Genomic DNA, 26394 nt, shown 5'->3' with positions numbered 1-26394 from the left:
TTTCTCTAGCGCCGCATTTAAGGGGATATACGTGACAGGTACATGCGCGCGTGGAACCGGTCGGCCGACACTTTGGACGCCACTTTTTGCAAAAGGGCCGATCTACTCCATCCTCTCGCCCCTTCCCTCTCCCCCTGCGTTATTTCTATCCTCCTTCCTTTGTACCCTTCACTTTCCTGTCCGTGGTTTCTTCTTGTCTAATCGTGATTCGCTCTCGCGAAGCGTGCAACTGGAGTAAGATATGAGAAATGGGAGAATTAAGATATAAAATTATACAGGAGGAAGAGAGAAAGATCGATTAAGAAAGGGCGATGTGAAGAATAACCTGGTAAATGATGGTGTAGATGGAGACTAGGGAGTATTACGAGGAAACACATTATCATTTTTAACACGTTGTCGTTGTTTACAGATAAATATTTGACAAATGTAAAGAGTTTATTGCCGATTTATATTAAAGACTTGCTTATAGTCATCTTTATTCATCTCTTAAATATGATTTTAACATTTAACTGTCTTATAATCATTCTCAAAATATGTCTAAGAAATTAGCACGATAAATTAATATTTATTATTATTGAATGTATCTAAGAAAATTTTATTTATTTTCTACACATGGATAATTCAATATCCGAATTTGAAAAAAAAGAACATATTTATATGAAACAAAATCTTGAGGAAATAAAGTAATCAGACACATGATTATCTCAGTTTGACACAATTTTTGTAATTTTAAAAATATTTGTATAATTTCAATTTTATATATATATATTTATAAATTATAATTTTAATAGGGATATATTTTTAATTTCTTAACCTTCATTTAATTTCCAAATATATAATTCATTATTATAATTATCAACCAAAAACTAGAAATAGTATACATGTATTAAATTTTTATTCAATCCAATTTAATCAATTCGAGTTTAAACCCGAAAAATAGACGAAAATTAAGCACGATTCATACGAAAGCTTAGCTCTAAACAATGACGTCGATCAAGACAGTTTTCTGCTCGATCCTTGGTCCTTATCATCGGACCACCCTGGACGCGTATATATCTCGAACGTTGCATCTACCTGTCGACGTATAAGGCGCGTGCTGTCTGGAAGGGTACAAAACTGAAGGTGGACGGTCGTTGGCCGGGAGAGAAACGACCTGAGTCTCGACGTGAGGAAGAGAGCGAGATAGGGAAAGAGGGAAAGAAGGAGCGAGAGAGGACGAGAGAGAGAAAGAGCTGTTTTATGCAGCTACGCTCTGCCAATTCTCTCTTCGCGAGCCTTTTCAGAGAGGTGGCGGGATTTTACGTTGGTCTACGATGCATTGTTCAATTTGTACTTTAAGATTATGAGCGTGCGATTTATAGAGCTATAATTAAAGTAATATTTTTCTGTCTCTCCTCTCTCTCTCTCTCTCTCTCTCTCGTTTGTATAATACGATGTGTCAAATAAATATTTACGACGAATATAAAATAAAAGAACGCGAAAATCGGTAAATCGATTCATGTAATCGTCGCATGTTATGTTACTACATTATTACGCAAGTACACGTGCACGTTACGTTATTGTGTCATTATAGCGATAAGAAAATTATAATACGCAGTGCTCAGGGTTAGTTTGACCCTTGAAGTTGTTTCCTATAGTTAAACTATGCTATATCTTCTAGATACGTAAAATGCTTGTGCTAACGTTCAAGCAAAGTGTTTGATTTCGTCAAACTTATAATGCCGTTTAATATAATAAAATATCTAGGAAACGCCGATTTCGGAGATTCGGAGTGTTGTAGCAAATTATTAGTTTTTTGTTTTAATTTATAGGAAAAATAATAAGTTTTATTGAATTAATAAATTTATTAGTTATAATTATTCGATATTCGTGTAGATTTATTATATTTATGATTAAATAATATTTAAAAAAGATATATTGTATTAATTATTGTTTTTTACAGAAAATGTGTATAATGATATAAACAGTAAATTTATTTTTATTTTACTTAATTAACTTTATTTGCTAATTTTATATTAATTTATAATGTAGCTTTTTCTATGACTTCAAAGCTAAAGGCCATATTATGTACATTAATATACAGGGTGAGCCATTTTAAGTTACCCACCCCAATAACTTTTTTATTTTTGAATGTACAACAAAATGTTTCAAATAAAAGTTGCTTGACTTCGAGGGGGACAGAAGATGGTGGCAAAAATTTGACCTTGGATAGTCATTTGAAGATCACATAAAGGTCACCTTCAATTTCTTAAATGGAACTTACCATGTTTCATTGCATATTCTTGTAGCTTATCTCGAGAGCTTTCCAAAACACTATAATTAAGTACCTTTTCGTTAAGTACTTTTTGAGTTATGAGGCTTGAAATAATTTCTTAATTTTACATAAACCATAAAATATCTTGTAAAATATTCATTTTTCGATTATCTTACCTTAATACTTTTATGTACAAAATAATGAGAGGAATCAATTGGTGTAAAGAAAACACATAATTGTTTCGAAAGAAAAAATGTAATTTGCAATTAACAATTACATTTTTTTTCGAAACAATTATGTGTTTTCTTTACACCAATTGATTCCTCTCATTATTTTGTACGTAAAAGTATTAAGGTAAGATGATCGAAAAATGGATATTTTACAAGATATTTTACGGTTTATGTAAAATTAAGAAATTATTTCAAGCCTCATAACTCAAAAAGTACTTAACGAAAAGATACTTAATTATAGTGTTTTGGAAAGCTCTCGAGATAAGCTACAAGAATATGCAATGAAACATGGTAGGTTCCATTTAAGAAATTGAAGGTGACCTTTATGTGACCTTCAAATGACTATCCAAGGTCAAATTTTTGCCATCATCTTCTGTCCCCCTCAAAGTCAAGCAACTTTCATTTGAAACATTTTGTTGTACATTCAAAAATAAAAAAGTTATTGGGGTGGGTAACTTAAAATGGCTTACCCTGTATAAGATATAAACGAATATATTTGCAGTCGTAAAATTTGCAATAAAATAGTGACAATAAATTAAAATAAATTAAAATAAAAATTGCAGTTGTTTTAAAATTATTTTAAAATTGTTATGCAGCTTTTTACATTTAAATGCGAATTTAGCAATGAACGAAAAAACTTGGTTTAAGTCAATTTCTTGCCATTTTGTTATATGCGAAATGTGATTTATTGTCAGAATTGTTTATAGTGTTATTAAGAAAAAATTACACATCACCATCGTACTGTTAGCGAAATAATCAAGATTTGCGGTTAGCTACTTTCGATTTCGCTACGCGTCGTACAGCTTGTTTTGACTTGTCACGATGCCTTGCGTCTTGTTTGCTTCCCCTTATCGATCGTAAGTCTGATCTGAGTGCATAAATCGTACAAGAAGTGCTTCAGCTTTGTTGTGAATTATAATAGAATTATAATAGAATAAAAGATAAGAAAAATGATAAGAATTTCACATTAAAAATAATATATCGATATAATTATTTCCTAATATTCGATTATAATTATTTCCTTATTTTTAATTTACAACAATTATAATTGTTTTATCATTGAGAAATATGAATTATAAGTAAAACTCTCTCTCTTTTTATTTCAGAATCGATATTTTTGCGATAAAAAAATTACTTGAGGTTATGATTCAATAATTTCTCAAAGCATGTGATATTAATATTAAGTTGAATTCTTTCAGAGATTTTCTTTATATACATGTTTTTTACAATGAAAAAAATTAAACTGCTACTTAAAATGCTATTCGACTGATGCATACAAAACGGATGCACATGAATACATTCTTTTGTGTAGCTATTAGCTATATTTAACTTTCGCTTACTAAGCAACAAGGTCGCAATATGATTCATCGGATATCGTTGATTTCTCGAAAACGAGATGGGGAAATTTTATGATAACTGAAGAGAAGAATTTTTTATTTTAGCAAAAGAAAATTGTGTTTATTCTGGGAAAAATCAAACTCCCTTGAGGAATTTTACTTTTTTTATAAAATATGATTCTATATTAAACCCTTTCGATTATGATATATTTTAAAAAGAGGAAAAAATATAATATTATATATTTTCATTATTGGATATCTTTCTCATATATTATTATGCAGATTATCATGTATACCATAAATATGCTTCCAATATTTTTAACGTTTAACAAAAGCATTATAAAATTGAATATCAAATTATATTAAAAATATCTAACTAAATTTTTCTCTTAAAAATAATTAAAAAATTCAAAATAAAATAGAGATATAAAGTACGTAAAATAATTTTATATTCTTATAAAAATGATTATGTAGAATTTTTCTAACATCCTTTACGAGATTTGTCATATATAGACATCGTATATTTTTTTTATCATGTATGATTTATTCGATTTTGTTTCATGCATAAAAATTCGAATATATCGCGGAAAAAACGCGCTGTTTCCGTTGTACCGCACATCGCCGATTAATCGATACCTAACATAACCGGTGCCAGTCCGAAAAGTCAACGCGCACGCACACATTCTCCGGTGTGCAATTCGTGTATGTCCGTGTGCGTTGTCCGAGCAAGGCAGCAATTGGCGTCGGAGGTCAACATACCGTTATAGCCGCGCGTCGTCGTCTCTATTTCGCGGACCGGACCGTGCTCGGATGACGACGTTGCTGCTGCCACCGCCGCCGCAATACGCATGACGCACTGCGTGTGCGCTACATTGCATCGCATCGGTCCACGTGCGTAATTGCGAAAGCGTAATATCGCGGCAATAAACGCGTACGTGTACAAACACCCTATCCAGAAACAATGTCGGCCAATATGAAGGATGAAAGGAGAAAGAGAAGAGAAATATATACTGGACAAAATTAACGCATAATTTTTTTTTTCACTTTTTCTTTAAAAGATGATATTTAAATTTTAACGAAAAATTTTATATATATATATGATAAATATTTTATAAATAAATATTTTATATATATATATATATATATATATATATATAAAATTTTAAAGACAGAAAGAAAGAGAGAGAGAGAAAGAGGAGATTTTGATCCAATGAATGCTTCTTTGATCCTTGCAGTGCATCAGGTTACGCGTACAGTGAAATGCAACGATCCTCGACCAGACATGAAATCTTTATGATTTCTATCGAACTTTTGCTATTGTAACAAGCTTTTTTCTTTTTCCTCAGCTCTTTTTTTATCTTCTCAAATCTATTTTGTTTTGATTTTTAATTTAATCTTTAGATGCGCTTTTGCTGTATCAGCACATTGCATTTTTATACGAACTTTAGCACGTTTTTTGAGTGATTTGTTTGTTCCATTTTTTAAAATATTGAAAGAGTTATTGATAGTTTTATATCTTCTAGAACTTTTGTAGAAGTATCGTAAATCATGTCTTGCGTCATTATTTTGATAATTACCCGCGCATTATCAATAAGTTAGTTTTGAATGGGAACCAGCATCTTGTATTATTTTTTTCTACGCGTACAAAGCATAATTATCGTGAGCTAAACTAATACGGTGAATTCGTTTAAACGAAGGCATTACGATGCAGTGTGGATTATACGCAAATGAGAACAAAGCTGAGTCGATGCGTACCAAATCGCACGTGTTATAGTCAGTGTGAATTATAATTCCACATGTATCTTGGAAATTACTTATGTAAAATAAATTAGATGATTTTCACGTAGTTTTTACACGCAATTAATGTAGAGAATAATGAAGAAACATCTAATCAATGTTATTTATTTCATTAGAAATAATTTGCATTAAAAAAAAATCGATATTGTATTTATTTTGACACATCGAGATTGCTGATTGATTTAATGTATCTACCTAAATTTTCAGAATATCGGAATAAATTTATGCAACAGGAGGAATGTATTTTTCAATATAAAATATTTAGTTCTTTTTTTTTGTTGCGTGTAAAATCTGTATTATAAATTTTATAATTGCAGGTGCGAAGAGGCGACGGAAGTGGAGACGCATCATCAACAAACGGCAGCTACGACGATGGGCGTCGCTGAGGACGAGACACCTTCTTCCCTGACTTCGTCGCATCCGAACACCAACAATCCCAATCAGGAAGGTGAGTCTACAGACTTATCATCTCTGATGTGTCACGTAGCTATTTTTAAAAAATCTCATAGCTGCCAGTGTCGTGTAGATATCGTACGTTGTATCTTTCGGATTTTCCCCGACGGATTCTAGATCGTCGACTCCAGCAGATGTGAGGAACAAAAATCGTAATGTCGGGATTGGCCGATTTGCGCTAGCGTCTACTCAAGTGCAGCGCTCTCGTGCTGCATAAGAATAAGCGCAAAGAATGAAAGTCACGTTGCTGCTCTGCAGCTGTTCTCGAGTGTGTGTTTTGTCGCTTTTATCCCATTGCGCTATGTGTTTTGACCCTTATCGCGGTAATTTTTTTGATACAGAGCATTGCACTTATACGATATTACTTTAGTGCAACGCGCAAAAAAATTAAATCGCAATAAATGCATATCTTGTGCATCAAATGAAAACTTAATACAATATACGTATTCGGAAAATAAATATTTTTTAGTAACTTAAAATTCTAATAATATTAAATTTTTTTGGATATTTTTTATTGTATACAATTTATTTTATAAATTTATATATATTCTAATATAAAACTATATTTTTATGTTAATTGATAAACATATCATGTGTTAATATTCTGCATTCAGTATAAACATTCAATTTGACAAGTTGGAGAGATTCAATTTTATGCAAAATCTGTATAATTAAGAATGAAACAATATATTGCGTCGCATCGAATTAATCAGATTCCATAAAAATTTAAATGATATTTATAACTGAAGTAAATGAGTTTAATTTTATAAACAAAGGAAATAATTGCGCTTCTCAGCTTTAAAATTTATCCTAAATTGTTATTTTATCTGCTCTTTCCCTTCCGCACGAGACTGCGAAAAGAATCCGCTCATTAATCGCTTTAATCATCCCGTCGCGGAAGTTCGCAGCGCGACACGATAGAATCGTCATCCGCTTCTTCTCGACGGTGACCGTCGCGAAACGGTGCCTTACCCTTGCCTTTCGTTCCGTGATAGATTGCGATCGCGGAAGGGTAACGAGCTGGACAGACGCTAAGTGCCACGCTATATTTTATTTTTTATTTCTCTTCCGCGTAATATTCGTGAACCGTGTTTAGAATCGCCGAATTCGGTTTTGCCTTGAAAAGAAGTCGGAAAAGGAGCCGAAAGGTCAATCGGTTTCTAACAATATCGAGCATTTTATCGTTTCTCGTAAAGAACAAAAATATCGTTCTTTTATGTCAGATCAAACTTCGTGTAAAAAGATGTGAAATACTCGCGCGAAGAAATGTATTCGGAAAATTGAGTTGAATTAAGCCAAAATTATAAAACGAATTGATATCTCTATAATTTATTTGATTTATTTCCACTTATTTTTTTAACTGCGTAAAAATTCAATGATGAGTAAGAATATGAGAGAGAACCTAAAGTCTAGTTTAAATTGATTCGAGCTAAAGTCAGATTAATTGAAAATTATTTACGTTAATATAATATTACTATACGTATGTGAGAGAGAAAGAGATGTAATATTTCTATCGCAAAATCTCGTAAATAAAATTTTTTCTCTTTTAAATTTAGCATTTTAAATATTTCGAATTCTTTTCATTTTTATATAATTGATGCATATTTTGTGGCCAAAAGTAATTTATTATAACTAACAATAAGCTGTAAAAGTGTGTATGGCGTATTATTTTCTCCGTAAATAAAGTTCTTTTGCTCTCACATCGCGTGTCATTGAAGTTTTGGTCTCGCGTAATCTTTTTTTTTTTTTACGTCACGACGGCACGATATGTCATTGCCGTAATTAATTTGAATCTACCGTCGACTGCTCGCGCGAAGTTATATACTGCGGTCGTATATAAGTCGCGACGTCCTGTCGTCCGGCCACGTTGAGTTTCAATGGGGTTTATCTAACTACGATGTAACGTCACGCGTGCAATGCCACTGTGCTCGACCGTGCATGTCCATTGCACGTACAAGCCTCAAACTCATATCCTCCGCGAAAGATTTTTCCTATCACGGACAAATATTTCGATGGGACTTTGCGGTAAATTCCTCCATTTCTTCGCGTAAATGCGGAAGCTGAGGGCAAATGCAATTTGTAACCATCTGATTAATAATGACAATGAAAGTGTTTTCTCTTGTAACATGCATTTTAACAATTTATATAATAGTAATATTAATATAGCAAAGAAAATCTACTTTTATCGATTATTATTTTTAAAAAATAATTTTAAGTAAAAGTAATTTAGAATAATCTATATTTAATCTATATTTAATAAAAAAAATAATCTATATTTAATAAAAAAATTTATTCTATATTTTATTTATCTATAAATAAATTTAAATAAAATTTTTTATAAATATAGAATAAAATATAGAATAATAATTCGATGTCGGGCTATTCGCGTAGGGAAAGCCTAATTATATATCACTTTTGCTTCGCTGCAGATTCAAATCCGCGTCTTGCTATTGTAGATAATCGCGATGAAACGCGGCAATATGAGCACGCGAATAATAATCTCGATACGGCTATGAACAGGGAGCGACGAAAGATAGTGTAGGCGCGCCTCGCTTTCTCCAAACTGTCATAATTATTCAGCGAGGAAAATGGTCTCTCCTCTTTCGTCTGCGTCCCCTCGGTACAGCTCTTAGCGGCGCTCGCTCTAAACGTCATACCTCGTGCACGGCACTGCCGTGTTTTAAATGCGTCTTTATCGAGTCACGTTGTGTACATGCACCGCATTCTCAGAACGCATAATTTTGCAAGCCACGATTATGTAGCGCGAGTCCATTGAACTATACACGCGATGCGACGTGATGCGACGTCGTTCTCGACTCTCCCAAGTGTGCAACGATGTCTCGGACGCACTCGCGAGTCATGGATACTTCAATTTTAATGAAGCACCGATGCTTTCGCTAAATCAGCAAGTCACATTTTACGCGTTAAGTGATACTTTGTGTAGATCGGTATCATAATCGAGGAAAAAAGCTGCAAGAATAAATCATATTGAGGCAATAAATCATTATTATGTAGTCATAATATTATTATGTTTTAGCATTTTAACATCGATGGTATTTTGCATTTTTTTTTTGCAAGTGATAATCGATACTGATAAAAGTAGTTTTTTTTCTGCATTAAAATTAAATCAGTGATTTCAGAAAAACATGAGTTAATTTTTTTAGAAGAATCTTTACGAAAATTGACTTTAAAATTAAGATATTAAATATTTTTTATAGTTTTTGAAAAAAAAAAAATCTTTTGTTCCTTTTTATTACAGATTCGTTATGAAAAAAATTGCTCGATAATATATTAGTGATATAAAATGGATAATAAAAATTTATTAAAAAATACATGATAATTCTTGCAAATTGTATCGGGGCAAATATATCGATGATATGATGAAATCATTCTATGTCAATAGATATTTTTACTTATTCGATTTCGTTATCTTAGCAAATGAATTCATTGCATGCCATATGGCAATGATATTTTACACTTTGCAAACTGTAAACAACTAGAATATATTGATATGAGAAGGAAGAAAAGATAAATAGATTAATCTTATCAGAGTTTAGCCTTGGATTGAACACATGACTCAGTTGAATCTGTCGCTATTGAATTTCCTATCTCTTTATCAGCATGAATAAAAATTTTTATATTCCGTTGATATAAATTCACTGAAAGATTTTTACTTTTATATTAAAGCAAGCCACGATTATACAATATATAAAATTAAAATTTATTTATTAATTTTATAATATATATCTTTTAAGAATATAAAATATAACGCATATTTACTAGAGAGTCTTTCTCAAAACTGTTTTAAAAAAATGCATCTCTGTCCTATTATTCTGCAGTGATTAATTTACATTTTTATGTAAGCAGGAAATATTTTTGTAACTCTTATCTTGTTAAAGTCAAGTTATTTAAATTTCTAAAGAAAGAAAAATGTTTCTTTATAATACTTTAAAAAAATATTTTAGTCAAATATGTCAACACCTGTAACGTTATTAATATGTTAATTTGTATAATATTTAGTTGTATTGTTAAATTTAATTAGCAACATGTTTAATAGATTATATATCCAAAATGGATTTTGTGTCATAGTTTAGAAAATCTCTAAGATTATTCACAACGAGATGGTTTTTATATCGGGAAACTCGTTACCAGGTCAAGTCGGAGGTTGACCATTGAACTTGCCCCGAAGAGATGGATGGTGACTGTGTTGCATCGGCTCTCAATTCTGGGTTGCGTCGCTTCGTTTTACTATTTACTTGCATTATTCGTCCTTCATTTTCAAGACCGTTAGTTGAGGATGTGCGTGCACGATCCCGATTTACAGTGAATAACTCGCGATTGGCATTATTGAAATATATATTGCATTTCAAAACACATTTATTGCATCTTTGAATCAGTTGTTTATAGCGCTTCCAAATAAGTTACCATCTAAAAAAATATATATGTTCTTGCATTAACATTAAATGCATCCTTAAAATCTTTTTAATTGAACTCTTAATAATTTAAATCAATCTGGTATTTTTTTCAACAAGTTGACATCAAGTCCAATGCTTATATAACGATTAAAATCTTGAAACTTTTTTAGTGTTAAATTTCAAATTTTCTGCATAATTATACACATTAATCTTTTAAGTAAATATTATAGCTTATTTTTCTTTAAAGTCAATTATGAATGATTTAATCTAACTTTGCTAAAAAGTCATTTTGGGAAATTTATTGAACGTGTAAGAAAATATAAGTGTGCTTGTCAAATTTTTAATTTTGCAATTATTTGCGAATCTGGGTAAAATAGAATCGCATTGATATAAACCATACATAGTATATGGGATAAAAATTGATTATATTTTCTCTCTCAATACAACATAAATATATCAATATCTTACTTCGAAGTGAACACACGTTTATCGGACACGATATCAAAAGGAATGCTTCCGCAATTAGCGGCAGTCAATGTTCTAAGATCGAAGACAATTGTACGGAGAGAGAAGTTCAAGAACTGCATGTTTCTGTCTGTCGTCGCGCGAAGCACGTGACTTGCTACACGAGGATGGCAACGTGTGCGCGGACTGTTATTTACTTAGCTCTGTTCCGCGCGCAACAATGCATTCCCTTTGTTTCACGTTCGTCTCTTTCTCCCCCCCTCCTCCTCTCGCTCTCTCTCTCTTCGCTTCTCTCATTATAGTCAATAATTCCTTTCTGGGGCCGAGAGAATGAGGCGACGTATCTGACCTGGCACTATCATCAACGTGGCATCTCTCTCAACGAGCTATCGTAAAATACCGCGTGGAGAAGAGAAACAAAAGAATATTAAGACCTCCTCTCCCCAACTGTATCGGCAATTTACATGGTAACCGAGCCGAATCTGGGGCGAAATATAGATCCGCGAGTATCGATATCTCGGGCCGTATGCGCGCGAATATTCCGCGTCTAGCGTTGCTTTCTCCGAGTAATATGCAGCATCGAGGGATATGGTCGAAGGATGAAACTGTGTCGTATCTCTCAATTATAGTAGATTGCGATAGCAGATACGCGCGTGATCCTTTCCGGTTAAAAATTATATCCTCGTTTTTTAAATCATCCATGTTGCTTTGCAACAAGATAAAACGATAGAGGATACGGAGCAAGAGAGTAACACCTCATCCTCTTTATTATGAATTTTCCTACGCAGATCTCATTATAATTATGCCAATAAGAGGCGCGCAAATGCGTACTATATTGTTTTCGTTTTTTGTTTTTTTTTCTATATAGGGTGTCCCCCATCCGGATCAGAAGTTGAATTTTTTTAGGGGAACATGGTACTTTTTATTACAGATTCGAATTGTACGTGAAAAAATAAGCAACTTTTGTATCAAACGTTTTTTCTAAAAGTGCCTCTGTCAATCTTAAAATTGACCTTCATTATTTCATCACAGTTACTTTCAAGGTCAATTTTAAGATTGACAGAGGTACTTTTAGAAAAAACGTTTGATACAAAAGTTTCTTATTTTTTTACGTACAATTCGAATCTGTAATAAAAAGTACCATGTTTCCCTAAAGAAATTCAACTTCCGATCCGGATGGCGTATTTCCGGTCGGAATCAAAAGTTGAAAATATCACCATTTGATAGAGCGTACCCGATTTACTTAAAAATTGTTCGCGATTTTTGATAAGAGCCATTTATTTTCATTTTAAAAGGGGTGTACAGGTGGTCTGGGACACCCTGTATATATGATTCATATAAAATATTTTTTTTCTATATACATATGATTCATATAAAACATATATTTATATAAAAAAATACGACGAAAAATCGTCGAATGAATAATTAACCTCTCGTGAAAAGACAGAATTCTAGGACATTATTCTTCCTTTTCTTTCGTATTTTCCACGTCGTGCATTCGTCACGTGCGTCTTCTTGGAGGTTGAAGGAAAAAGGAAAAAAATATACGAACAGAGACAAAGTATCGGTGATGTTTCGTACGTGAGACAGAATGTATTATATAAGGACCATTGTTCCCGCGACTTCCTGCGGAAGAAGCGACAGGAGGATGTACTTGTATATTTCTCCGCGAATGCCTCTCTTCGCGGTTGCGGGAAAATCGTGTGATACACGCGAACAAGGCAGACCTCATCCAAATTACATCACCGTACTTTGAAGTCCCGTCGCGAAAATCGATGTTCCGAAATATGTTTCCAAGCACCCGAGTCTATTCGAGAACAAATTTTCGTTTCGGCGCGAGTCGTTTCCGATGAAAATTGCATATCACTGCAATCACGGTAAAAATATCGGGGCAAGTGGCCAGTAATCTTATAGCAATAGTCGTCAACGACCACATATCTTGACGTTTTGAATATTGTATTTCTTATAATGGTAAATATTAAATCTCGCGAGAGAGAGAGGAAGATTACTTATTAAGAAGGATAATTATAATAATTGTACGAGAGGAAAGAGATACGAGGGAAAAGTTGTAACATTGTTATTTAGAGATGTGTTAATCCAACTGTGCAATGCTTTCGAAAGTAAGCTTTTCTCTATTCTATGTTCCTGTTTCCGTTAATATACGCTAATGTGAAATATTTTATATATTACAGTTATCAAATATATGAAACATTTCTCATCTTTCCATCAGACATGTTTCCAATAATAACACATTTAATTAAGTTTAATGAATGGAATTATCTAGTTATTATCGCAATGGTAAGGAATAAAGAAACATATTTATAACGGATCAAAATATATTTGATAAATAATATTCTGGCAAAGTTTTGATAAAATATCGACTTATTATACGTCTATAATATATTAAATCTGCATGCAACTCGTTGCCGCAAACTGCTGATACCGATAATGCAGGTATCTTGCGTGTGAAACTCGAATCAGACGGTACATTGCAAACGCGAAATGAAATTAGAGATTGAATTGCAAAATTTAAAAAATTTTACATTATAATGTGACTCGAACTGTTTTACGTTTACAGGTTCATGAATTTTTTTAATTTCGTGGTTTCGCAATATTTTGATTCTAAATTCCACACTTGCAATTTGTCCCACTTAAATTTAACATTTCCAGAAATAATAATATATATATATGTACATTATTTTAAGAAATATATATGCATTTTTTCCGCATCATAAAATAATAGAATTTTAATATACAGGGTTTTCGAAAAGTCCGGAAACGGTCGAATATCTAAAAACTAAAGCATTTTAGAGAAAAATGTTTCAAACAAAAGTTGTTTGGTTTAAAGAGAGCTATAAAATGGTGAAAAAAAAATGTAATTGTTAATTGCAAATTACATTTTTTCTTTCGAAACAATTATGTGTTTTCTTTACACCAATTGATTCCTCTCATTATTCTGTACATAAAAGTATTAAGGTAAGATAATCGAAAAATGAATATTTTACAAGATATTTTACGGTTTATGTAAAATTAAGAAATTATTTCAAGCCTCATAACTCGGAAAGTATTTAATGAAAACTAACTTAATTATAGTGTTTTGGAAAGCTCTCGAGATGAGCTACAAGATTGTGCAAAAATATATAGGGTGTTCCATTTAAAAAATTCAAGGTGACCTTTATGTGACCTTCCAGCGACTATTCAAGGTCAAACCATTGCCACCATTTTATAGCTCTCTTTAAACCAAACAACTTTTATTTGAAACATTTTTCTCTAAAATGCTTTATTTTTTAGATATTCGACCGTTTCCGGACTTTTCGAAAACCCTGTATGTGTGCGTACATGTGTGTATAATTTTGGATAAATATCTCTAAATTTAAAATTATTTTTATTCCCTCTTGCTAAATTTGAGTAATTTAGAGTATAATAGATAAATGAAAGATTTCGATTTTAATTTTGTTTTTTTTTTATTTATGATTTAAAAGAGAAACTGTCGCTGAAGAGATTAACGAAGCATAGCCACTTGACCCGCGCCGCGACGCGTTTCCGGAAAACAAGCAAGGTTTACATGCCGCCTCGCTATTGTTATATTCGTCATTGTTGTTGTTCGTCGCGATGCATCGTGTTCACGTTATCAGAGTGGAAATCCTGTCTTGCTACATATTCGCGTGATCGCTCCGCTAATTTTCGCCGGCTGACTGAGATGGCGATAAAATGCCGTCGAAAATTACGCATCCGCGAGCTTCGCTCCCACTAATCCTTAATCTTCGGTCCGTTAATGCTTTCCCTCGTCACGCAGGTGTACTAAATTTCTCGCGTTAACTACTCGCGCTTATGTAACGAGTCATTCCCGACAACGGTACTCAGCTCCTGCCGTTTATGCTCAAAAGATTATTCGCAGGACATAAGATCCGTATCTTATTTTGCGTACGTTTTGATACATAGTTTATGTGTGTGTAGATATTAGCATCACATTATATTAGCATACATTTTAAAACATGATAAAATCGATTTTAAGAAAAATATAAAATCGTAGCGTGAGATTAAATATCGTTATTGATCTACATTAAAGGTACGATAGAGTTTATCAGGTGATAGATTAGAAATAGCCTTGACTTTTGTGATTAAAATGTACGTGATATATTTCTTGCTTTGAGCAATCAATATTTTCTTCTATGTAAATAAAAAATTGTTTTTTAATGATTAAATTAATATAATTTTAAAAATCTTATGTGAAAATTATAATAATTTATGAGAAAAACTGGAATTATATTTATTATATTTATATATATTATTTTTTTTATTATTTTTATGTTATATTATTAGGATCACACAATGGGATTGTGATTGTAAATATGTGATTGCAAATATTGTAATGTTTAATACTGTATAGTTTTCTAAATATTCGTATTGTGATAGCATCACAAAAAGTTTGAATATTCGTTTTACATAATAACTATTATGGAAAAGAAATTAGCATTTAATAGGCATTATTACGATGAAGCACGTTATTATAATGTTATAATAGAAACATGAAGTAGAATAAGCGTAATTTACTGAGGGAAGAATACATAATTTACGCGGTTAAGGTCACTCACACAGACGGTTATATCTTGATAGTACCGCAATTTAACGGAATATACGGTTTGAAAAAAAATCTTTGTATTATTTAACAAGAGTCTTTAGCTAATTGTAAAGAAACTAATAAAGCGAAAAAGAACAAATTCGACGAAGATCCTATCAACTTTCCGCAACTTTTGCATGACTCGATCGCGTTTTACCTCGCCATATATAATAGTTTCAACGCGATAATAAGATTTATGATATCACGAGTAACTGACGGCAAATCAGCAATTTTTCTTTGGCCGTTATTTCCGCGATATTTTCACCTAGTATGCGATATGTAGAGGAGCACTGCAGTATTTTAGTTAGGTCACGTCCCCTTGAACCGATGCCAAATGTACCGCTCCCCCTTTTGTTCGCCAAGTTTTTCGCGTCCTAGTGAGCTTATGGAATTCTGCCTGCGAATCTATCGTAGGTGTTCTGGGTCAAGTGTGCATTCTAATGACAGCAGGATACTCGTGCAAAGTTCCTATAAATTTGCACTATGTGTGCACGTGCACAGTATATAATGTAGCGGATGTATGCTTCTTCCTTAGTTATAATACTTATTTGGTAACATTTTATTCGGTACCTTGTTCTATTTGATTTTTACAAAAGCCTTTTTGATATTTAATAATATAATAGAAATCATCTTTTAATGAAAAATTATTGCAATAACGATTGAAAGATTTAATTCACTCTCTTCAAAATTTGGAAAAATGAAATCTAAATTAATTTTTATAAAATAAATTAATATATTATCAATTGATTTTTTCAGTATATTATTAATCATGTATGCATACATTCTCATTTAGCACTAGAAACCTTATTTAATCCCGGAATCCCCCTTCTTTTCGGGATTTACTATGATGACTCTGTCGTCTCCACTGTCATCATTATAGTCATTATATGTCAGGCTTAGCTATATTTTGTTGGATAATCGTCGCTTATGTCATACGTATGCCCATCAAGCATCTCTCTTTCTTTTCCGTTGCTAATTTTCTGGTATAACCGTAAAATTGATGAATACGGTGAAAGCAGCATTTTTCATAATTTATTTTCTATCCGTTAAAATACAACACATAAAAGAGATGAAAGCAATTGTTTATTGTTATGTTATAACATACATAATATAAGTATGTTACATGTATTAGAAGAAAAAAGATCTTTTGCTCGATGATAAACTCAAAATTTAAAATGGAATTGTACGATCAAAAGAAAGAGACAGAAAATAATTCTTAAGAAAAATAGTATATCTTCTCGAATTAATTACATTAAAAGCATTGCATCGTTTAAAATAAAAGATAAGACAGTAGAATATCAAACTTCATAATCCTTCTTAATTCAACTTCTTAATCTAGAGATTCTGCCAAGATATTTCTAAACAAAATACTTCTGAAACTACTTAAAATATTCCGAATCAGTAGATTATTTAAACTGCACTTGGAGATTGATTTAAAGATTGATGTTTACTTTTTATTACGTCGCAAATAAAATGATAAAATATTCAAAGCGATTTAATGATGCGTATGATCAATTAAGCACATACATATATATGTTTGCTTATATGCAATGAATTTTATATCGAATTTTATATGGAGTATAAAATAATATTTACTTTATAATATTACTACTTATAACATTATAATAATTTATAATTTAAAATCATTAATAGAGAGAAAGAGAGAGGGAGAGATAAACATTTGTAGATAACAATTATCTTTTTGTTTATACATGTATTTGATATATTTAATAGAAAGAATATAATAATATATATTACATATGTGATTTTCTTAAAGATAAATATATATTTAATATATTGTTAACTGCATTTCTATTAGTGTTATTAATTGTTTTTAATACATGAAATTATACATCATGAAATTAGCATACATGTTTTGGATTAATAATTTACCTACCGGTTTAGATAATCTGTATGTAGACATTGTGAACATAGGTACGAAGAGAAACTACTTCCGGATAATTATGGTAAATTGTCAGGTTTCAATCTTATCTCCTTGCAAATATTCGCACGTTACTTTCTTTCTTGCAACGTTAATTCTCCCGCGTTTATCTAACGGAATTAAAATCTGCTTCTTGGAAAGATGCAAATCTTAAAATTTCTTCATGAAATATTTTATTTTTTACACTTGTGATAAAATACTGTATTCTTTCGCGATTACTGTATGTATTATTGTTACGAAATAAATTTAATATTATTAAATATTTTAATTCCAATATAATATTACACGAGAAATAAGTTTCAAAAATAATTGAAAACGCTTTTATATCATTATAAAAATAAATTACGTTATATTGCACGAAGATAAGAGAGCAATTAGTTTTATAAACAACAAATAATAAATTAATAAAATTATAAATCACTCACCTCATGGCTGCTCTGCTGTCGCCCTTAATGTCTCCTCGGTCCAACTTCCATCCTCTCTTGTTCCTTCATGGCACTTACACTCGACGAGACACTCACTTTCGAAAACACAGTTAATTATGATGTGCGCGCGCACTAATTGTTAGAATATGACGATGGTCCGACATTTTACGTAGCACTTTGATTATCAACGTACATGACGCGCACTTTACTTTATATTATGACGAAAGAACATGAAAATCACAATTAATTAAGTTTTATAGTTATTTTTTACTTGAGAAAATGTGATTTGATTAGTATTGAAAAATTACGGTCAAAAATTTCGCGCAATACTAATTCTAATACATATTTTACGACAATTTTACTATCTCATATTAATACAAGTGAATGGATATACGACAATTTTAATCATCTCATATTAATACAAGTGAATGGATATACAGGGTGTCCCATTTAACTTGAGACATCGAAGTAACTCGAAACCATGGCGGTTTCGGTGAGAATGTTTTAAACAAACGTTGTATGGTTTTAAGGGGGCCATAAGATGGTGTCATTGGTTTTACCTTGAAAAGTCGTTTGAAGGTCACGTGAAGGTCACCTCCAACTTTTTAAATGGGATACCCTATATACTTTTGCATATTCTTATAGCTTGCCTCGAGAGCTTTCCAAAACACTATAATAAAGTATTTCTTCATCGAGTACTTTTCGAGTTATGAGACTTGAAATAATTTCTTAATTTTACATAAACCATAAAATATCTAGTAAAATATTAATTTTTCGATTACCTTAATACTTTTATGTACAAAATAATGAGAGTAATCAATTGGTCTAAAGAAAACACATAGTTGTTTTGAAGAAAAAATGTAATTTGCAATTAACAATTACATTTTTTTTTTCGAAACAATTATGTGTTTTCTTTACACCAATTGATTCCTCTCATTATTTTGTACATAAAAGTATTAAGGTAAGATAATTGAAAAGTGAATATTTTACAAGATATTTTACGGTTTATGTAAAATTAAGAAATTATTTCAAGCCTCATAACTCGAAAAGTACTCAATGAAGAAATACTTTATTATAGTGTTTTGGAAAGCTCTCGAGGCAAGCTATAAGAATATGCAAAAATATATAGGGTGTCCCATTTAAAAAGTTGGAGGTGACCTTCACGTTACCTTCAAACGACTTTTCAAGGTAAAACTAATGACACCATCTTATGGCCCCCTTAAAACCATACAACTTTTGTTTAAAACATTCTCACCGAAACCGCCATGGTTTCGAGTTACTTCGATGTCTCAAGTTAAATGGGACACCCTGTATACAAATTAACATTAAAGATAAATATCCATAGAATGCAATATCCAATGTATTGTTTTATCAATCGACGTGATTTGAGTACAATTGAATGAATTATGTATTTTATTATGTACTAGTGTATTAAATTATGTACTTCAATAAATCATCGAAATACAAATCATAATATACGAGTGCTAACTTTAGTATAACTAATGAATTAACATACAGGATCAATAATAACTATATTTATTAATTAAATGTTTATATCACGCAATAACTCTCGAGTCAATCTGTTTTAAGTCTGCGACATTTAAATGATTAAAAAATGACATAGATAACTTTGTCCTGATATTACGCAATGCTACGCAAATTAACGATTAGTTATGACGCATTAATCTAAAATAAGAACACGAAAATCATCGGATTGATAATCGTTAATTTTAATAATCGTAAAGATCGCGTTTAGCATCTTTTACTATTCGTAATTGTACTTTGAGAAATACACACGGAATATGACACGTCATGTTTGTTCGGATCTCGCTACGCGACAACAAGATCATCGCATGTAAACAATAGCGTATTAAAGGCCGAGTTTTTGCGATAGATAACGCGCTATTATTCACATGCGATAGGTTGCTGTCATTCGCGTGACCTGACCTTGAAATGAAAATCGTTGTATATTTCGTGTGTCGTCATATTATCGAGTTACCATCGAGACAAATACTAAGAAATGTTATGTGATTATAATTTTAGCAATTATCATGTTTTAATTAATTTATGTAGTATCGTGAAGTATCAAGATAAAACTGTTGATGTGATTTCCGAATTTTTCAACTATTAAAAAAAAATATCTCAAGCGTAAAATGAGTTAAGGTGTCTAATGAATAAATATAAACATTAGATGCTATATCGGTAATCTATTGAAACATAATATAAAATAAAGTGCGTGTCACATGTATTAATGTAAAGTGCCGAACTGTTGTCATATTAGTATACGATTAATGATTAGTGCGTAGTGATCGTAATGAATCGTGTTTTCGCGAGTGAGTGTCATAAAGTGCCATAAAGGAGCACCAAGGATAAATGGAAGATTTGGAGAGGCATCGATGGGAGCAATCATAAAGAGCAATTTATAATTTCATTAATTTATTATTTAATATTTTTAAAAATATTGATTTCTTGTAATGAGGCAGTTAAATTGAGAATAATAGCACATATTTTCTTAAATCTTTTTCACTGAAGTAAAAAATTATTAGCTCATTATAAGTTTTTATTTAAAAGAATCAAATTATATAACGCTGTTAAATCGAAAGAAATTGCGTTAGTTTTCTGATGATGTTGAATTTAGCAAGAAAATTGAAAGAAGCGTGTGTATTAGTTGGTTCGTGCTGTGTCGATGTCGGTCTTATGCATCGATTTTTCGCTCCTCGAGGTCGGTATCGCGACTAGAACTTTAATGGCGTCGGCGTGTTCGTATAAAAAGAGAAAAAAAGAGAAATGAGGCGAGACACGTGTGTGGCACGAGTTCCCCTTGCACTTCGAAACACGTCGCGGGGGGCAAAACGTGCTCGCGGCTCAGCCGTTTAATAATATATTCAAGACGCCCCGTCACATATATGCGACGCGATGGCGATCATTAACGTGCTTAACACGCGTACATTACATGCACGCACGCATGCATGTATGCATGCAGCCATGAACATGCGTGCCCATGCTCGTGCTCGAAGAGATTCATCCGCGCACACGGCGGCCACTGTCTCCTAATGCATTGCATAACTTGTGAAATTATCGCGGAATCGTTGCTTGGCGCCGTCTTTACGCGGTGCGACTTGCCGCGTGCGCTGGCGTCTCTAGTTTATTTTATCGTTAATTACTTGACGTCATTATGCCGTCCGCAGACGATCATGTTGTATTGATCGGCACGTTATTAATCAAATAGTACAGAGAATCGGTTCTGTGAAAATTAGGGCGAACGATTAAATGAATTGCAGTCAGTCATATTAGAATTTGGCTAGGATTAATTATTTCTCTCCGACATCATGTTTGAAAGATGATCCTAAATATCACTGACGTTCAATTGATTTGATAACTTTTTTGCCATTTTTTTTGTAGAAGTTTCTTCTTGCTTTATTTGAGATTTGCTTGAGACAGAAGGGTAGAGGGAATTAAAAGTATTTTTCTTTTTATTGATAAATTAACTCTTGAAAATGATATGGATAACACAAAAGACAGAGATATTATTGTTTTACCAATATTATTATTTTATTTTTCTCGTTATTTCATTTCTCTTTTCTCGTTGTTATCCTCTTTTATTTATTTTAATCAAAAATCAATATCTTTTTCTCTGCCCTTTTATATCTAGATATATATCTTACAGTTCAGATTGTGATTTAAATTCTTCACTAAATTTATACATGCTAGTTTTCAATTCAAAAATGATGTCTCAGTGCGAGTGAATGTAGAAAATCATGTACATTCTCGCAGGTACTTACATTTGCAATACTATCAATATATACAGGGTGACCCATTTTAACTTAGGCAGCCAAATAACTCGAAAAATAAGCAAGATAGAGAAAAATGTTTTAGACAAAAGTTGTATGGTTTCGAGGGGGCCATAAGATGGTATCATTGGTTTGACCTTGAAGAGTCATTTGAAGGTCACGTGAAGGTCACTTCAATTTTTTTAAATGGAATATCCTATATATTTTTGTACATTCTTGTAGCTCATCTCGAGAGCTTTCCAAAACACTATAATTAAGTACATTTTCGTTAAGTACTTTTTGAGTTATGAGGCTTGAAATAATTTCTTAATTTTACATAAACCGTAAAATATCTTGTAAAATATTCATTTTTCGATTACCTTACCTTAATAGTTTTATGTACAAAATAATGAGAGGAATCAATTGGTGTAAAGAAAACACATAGTTGTTTCGAAGAAAAAATATGTAATTTGCAATTAACAATTCCATATTTTTTCTTAAAAACAACTATGTGTTTTCTTTACACCAATTGATTCCTCTCATTATTTTGTACATAAAAGTATTAAGGTAAGATAATCGAAAAATGAATATTTTACAAGATATTTTACGGTTTATGTAAAATTAAGAAATTATTTCAAGCATCATAACTCAAAAAGTACTTAACGGAAAGGTACTTAATTATAGTGTTTTGGAAAGCTCTCGAAATAAGCTACAAGAATGTACAAAAATATATAGGGTATTCCATTTAAAAAAATTGAAGTGACCTTCACGTGACCTTCAAATGACTCTTCAAGGTCAAACCAATGATACCATCTTATGGCCCCCTCGAAACCATACAACTTTTGTCTAAAACATTTTTCTCTATCTTGCTTATTTTTCGAGTTATTTGGCTGCCTAAGTTAAAATGGGTCACCCTGTATATATATAATTAATTTGTTGAATTATTTGGCGTCGATTGTTTCTTTCAAACAAATTTATTTATATTAAATCAAGTTTCAAATTCTTTTTGAAAATATATATAAATCGACCGACGAACAAGCGCTTTGTTTTGCATGTTCAATTTATTTTTTCATGAAAAATTACTTCTCCCTCAAATTTTTTTTACACATTGATCAACGTCCGAGATCGGGATCTCGTGTAACAAAGTTCTAGTCCTGGCGACGGTAATTGCGCGAGAGTTCAACTAGGCGCCTTATTAAATGAAATCATTAATTAGCCGTACGGATTGTTAACCTACTTCTCCGCACTTGCCGCTTTGAGATCGCAGCTTCTCGTGTTATCCCTGAACCTCATCTCGATCCTTATAATTTCTTGGCGCGTATTCACAATTCTATTATTATTCCTCACTATTCAATTTTTTAAATTATTATTCGATTTTCATTTTTAAGATGATTTAGGAATGGATTTTTTTAGTTACTATATATTTTTTTCTTATTCAATTTTTGTTATTAGATTTATCAATTATTCTTCATTTTAGAAAATTTATCAAAAATATGTTTGTAATTTTAAAATGCCGATAAAAAAATCGTACTTAAATTATTTTAAACATGGAAATATAAAAGGTGTCATATAATAAAAATATAATTTTGATGTAATAAAATCTCAAGATCTATAATTGCATATTTGAATATATCTTTTTATTAAATTTTGATCTGCGTTATTGCAAATTAACTCTTATTATTTTACAGAAAATCTTGTTTTTATTTGTCATTTTTATATAAATTAACGAGATTTTATTTTAATATAAAACTCGCATCTAGAAATCAAATAATTTAATGCTTGTTAAAAAAACTTTGAGGAATCTTATCTCGAATTAATTTTAAACGAATTTAATATATAATAAAAATAAAAATATATTTGTTAATTAAATGCAATGATATATTTAAACAAAGTATTCTATTACGCTAAACATGATACGAAGATTGGGTAATCGATACATCGGCTAGCCATATGATAAGTGCCGGAGACATGTTTTTTTACGAACCATCAATACGATGAGTTGTGCTCTCTCTTGCTCTCGCGTTACTCGCTCGCTCTGCATATAAATGATGATGCCATTCACCTCCGGATAGCTCAACGCGTCGCATAAACTGCATTCGATAACCGTGACCGTAAACATTTGTGTTACGTCTTTGGCAGAGATGTATCGCGCCTACACAGTTGAAATACAGCGGATACATTGAATTCGCTTGAAATACATAATCCGCTGTCGTAATAGATATATCACAATGTTATCATCCTTCTTGGAAATCGACGACTTAATTTAATTAACCGGAAGACTTTATCGACGACATCGTAAAGTGTCGATGGAATAAAATCAGAGCAGCATTAGCAGATTTAAGTCGATCGCTTTATCTAATAGATAATCATTTGTTAAATGTGCGTAAAATATTAACTCAGCTAAATAAGAAGATATTTTGCTCATTCCAGGCAATTGCGTCTTTATTTTGTTTACTCGAATTTGCTAAATACGCTTTCGTAAAGTTCATATATAAGGCAAGACGCATTTTCTGATTCTTATAAAACTGAAATATATACACACTTTAATCTCATCATTATTTTCCACTAGTCGCTAACTTTTTTTATTTGGTCAAAACTTAAACTGCAGAGATGAATTCACCAAGTTCTGTAGAAAAACTTTCAGATTCTTTCCATACTTTAATATTTCTGTGCTGTCGTCATTTCTAATAGTTGCCAAACTTATTTCGCTTACTTGAATTATATGAGAAAGCACACATACACACACACACACACATAAATTGTAATGTTTCTTCTTGCTTTTTCACAAACACAAAGAAAAAAATAAATGTTTCTTTACAAAATCTTTTTTACGGTAATTTATTTCAGTTACCGATGTTTGTCTCAAATGTAAAACGCACATGCGGTTTTTCTGAAACGTGTTTACAAATGCAATCGGCTAATTAACATATTGCATAATATGTTAATATTATGGAACTGTATATCTAACGTGTGACACGCTCGTATCTGCATATTTTTCGCGACCGCGAGGTCCCGCGTCAGATAAACGTCAACAATGTTTTATTGTAAATGGACTTTGTTCTAACCGAACCCACATAAGATACTTACAATTAGTGCGCCTTATTTCTCAACACTATTATTCTAAACGCATGATGCATGCAATGTATCTGTTTTCGAGGAGATGAAAACAGTACATTTTACGTAATCGACAATTAATTTTATTCTCCATTCTCGTAACAATTAATTTTATTCTCCTTTCTTCATTAATTCTTATTTCTCGCATTTTCTTTAAATGCTGCACTTATTTGCTGCTCGCATAACCGCGTAGTTGAATCGCACCCGCGCACGATGCGTATTATTAACATTCGCACGCATTGTGGACACATCCTTTCGCCGAGACAACCAGCAGCACGAGCCACATCCTGTTCTGATTGGCTCGTATGTGCACTGTCTCTGTTATCTCATATATACTCTGAAAAAATGCTCGTTTGGTGGATAAGACCTTCTCTTGGAAAATGCAGCGAGCTGGAGTAGAGCTTGAATTCTCATTCTATATTTCCTGGCTTTTTTAACATGCACGTTTTACGCTCGCGCAATACTGCGGAAAAATATCGGTTTTTTATCACGGAGACCTTTACGCGGTAATAATCTCGTGACCTGCTGCGAATGGTAGTCATGCGTAGACTCGTTCGAAGGTAAAACAGTGGCTTTCAGTGACTAAGTGACTGTTTTACGATTCGCTGAATAAAAAAGTTTATGCGTTTTTTTTTAAGAGAAAGAGGGAATGAAAAAGATAGGCTTGAGATTATATAACAGTTCATGATTAAAAGGTAAAAACATTGAACAAATGCATTTAAATGGAAATTTTATGATATGAGAAATAAGTGCGAGATGAATATGTATTAGTATTACTTATATATTGTTGGAAAATGAAATCACCCTGGATATAGACTGTTGAATAATAATTTCGTGATAGTCTCGCATAGAGATAATACATAAAGATGTATTATTCTTGTGACGTAATTAAAAATTTTGAACTTCTCAAGATTAAAAAAGATAAAAATATTAAAACTTGCAAAATAAGAGTAAATAATTTGTATAAATAATATCTTAAAATATTATAGAAAACGAGAATGAAATGTTCTTTATAAAAAAAATAAAAAATATCGGAAATAAATATTAATCGTAAATATTCATCATAAATACTTGTCGGAATTTTGAACATCTCAAGATTAAAAAAGATAGAAAAAATTAAAACATGCAAAATAAGAGTAAATAATTTGTATAAATAATATCTTAAAATATTATAGAAAACGAGAATGAATGTTCTTTATAAAAAAAAAAAAATACTGGAAATAAATATTCATCGTAAATACTCATCATAAATACTTGTCGGAATATTTATACTATAATAAAATTCAAATGAAACTTGAAATGCACAATTGCACAAATAGTTTACTTACGGATAATCAAATATATTTAGACCAACGTTTAGTTGGAGAGAGATATGTATTTACATTATATTAACATATAATTAACTGAGGCAATTGTGCAGCAGCGCTCGTCATTTTTAACGATTACATTATGCCAATGACGTGAATTTCATTACAAGAAGTAAAATTTGCATTCTTCAATTCCTCTCAGTATTCTGTTGAATAATATTCACTGATATTTTTCTCCTTTCTCGATTATTTTTGGCAAAGAGA

At 31.6% G+C, this 26394-nt stretch overlaps 1 protein-coding gene across 2 annotated transcripts in view; it reads left to right on the top strand.

The window, feature by feature from the left end:
- The window catches only part of Trc (Serine/threonine-protein kinase tricornered), a 136643-nt gene that overhangs the window by 1393 nt on the left and 108856 nt on the right, over positions 1-26394 (top strand). For both annotated transcript variants that reach the window (XM_083106832.1, XM_083106749.1), the window contains one exon: positions 5936-6066. In XM_083106832.1, coding sequence (XP_082962958.1) covers positions 5936-6066 — 131 coding nt within the window. The remainder of the gene's footprint in view (positions 1-5935; positions 6067-26394) is intronic.

Source organism: Camponotus vicinus, unplaced genomic scaffold (genome assembly GCF_025532165.1).
Source record: "Camponotus vicinus isolate PSW18456_S1 unplaced genomic scaffold, iyCamVici1.0 SCAF_1, whole genome shotgun sequence".
NCBI classification, from domain to species: domain Eukaryota; kingdom Metazoa; phylum Arthropoda; class Insecta; order Hymenoptera; family Formicidae; genus Camponotus; species Camponotus vicinus.
Note: the sequence above shows the minus strand (reverse complement) of the source record. Positions and strands in the feature narration are given on the sequence as shown.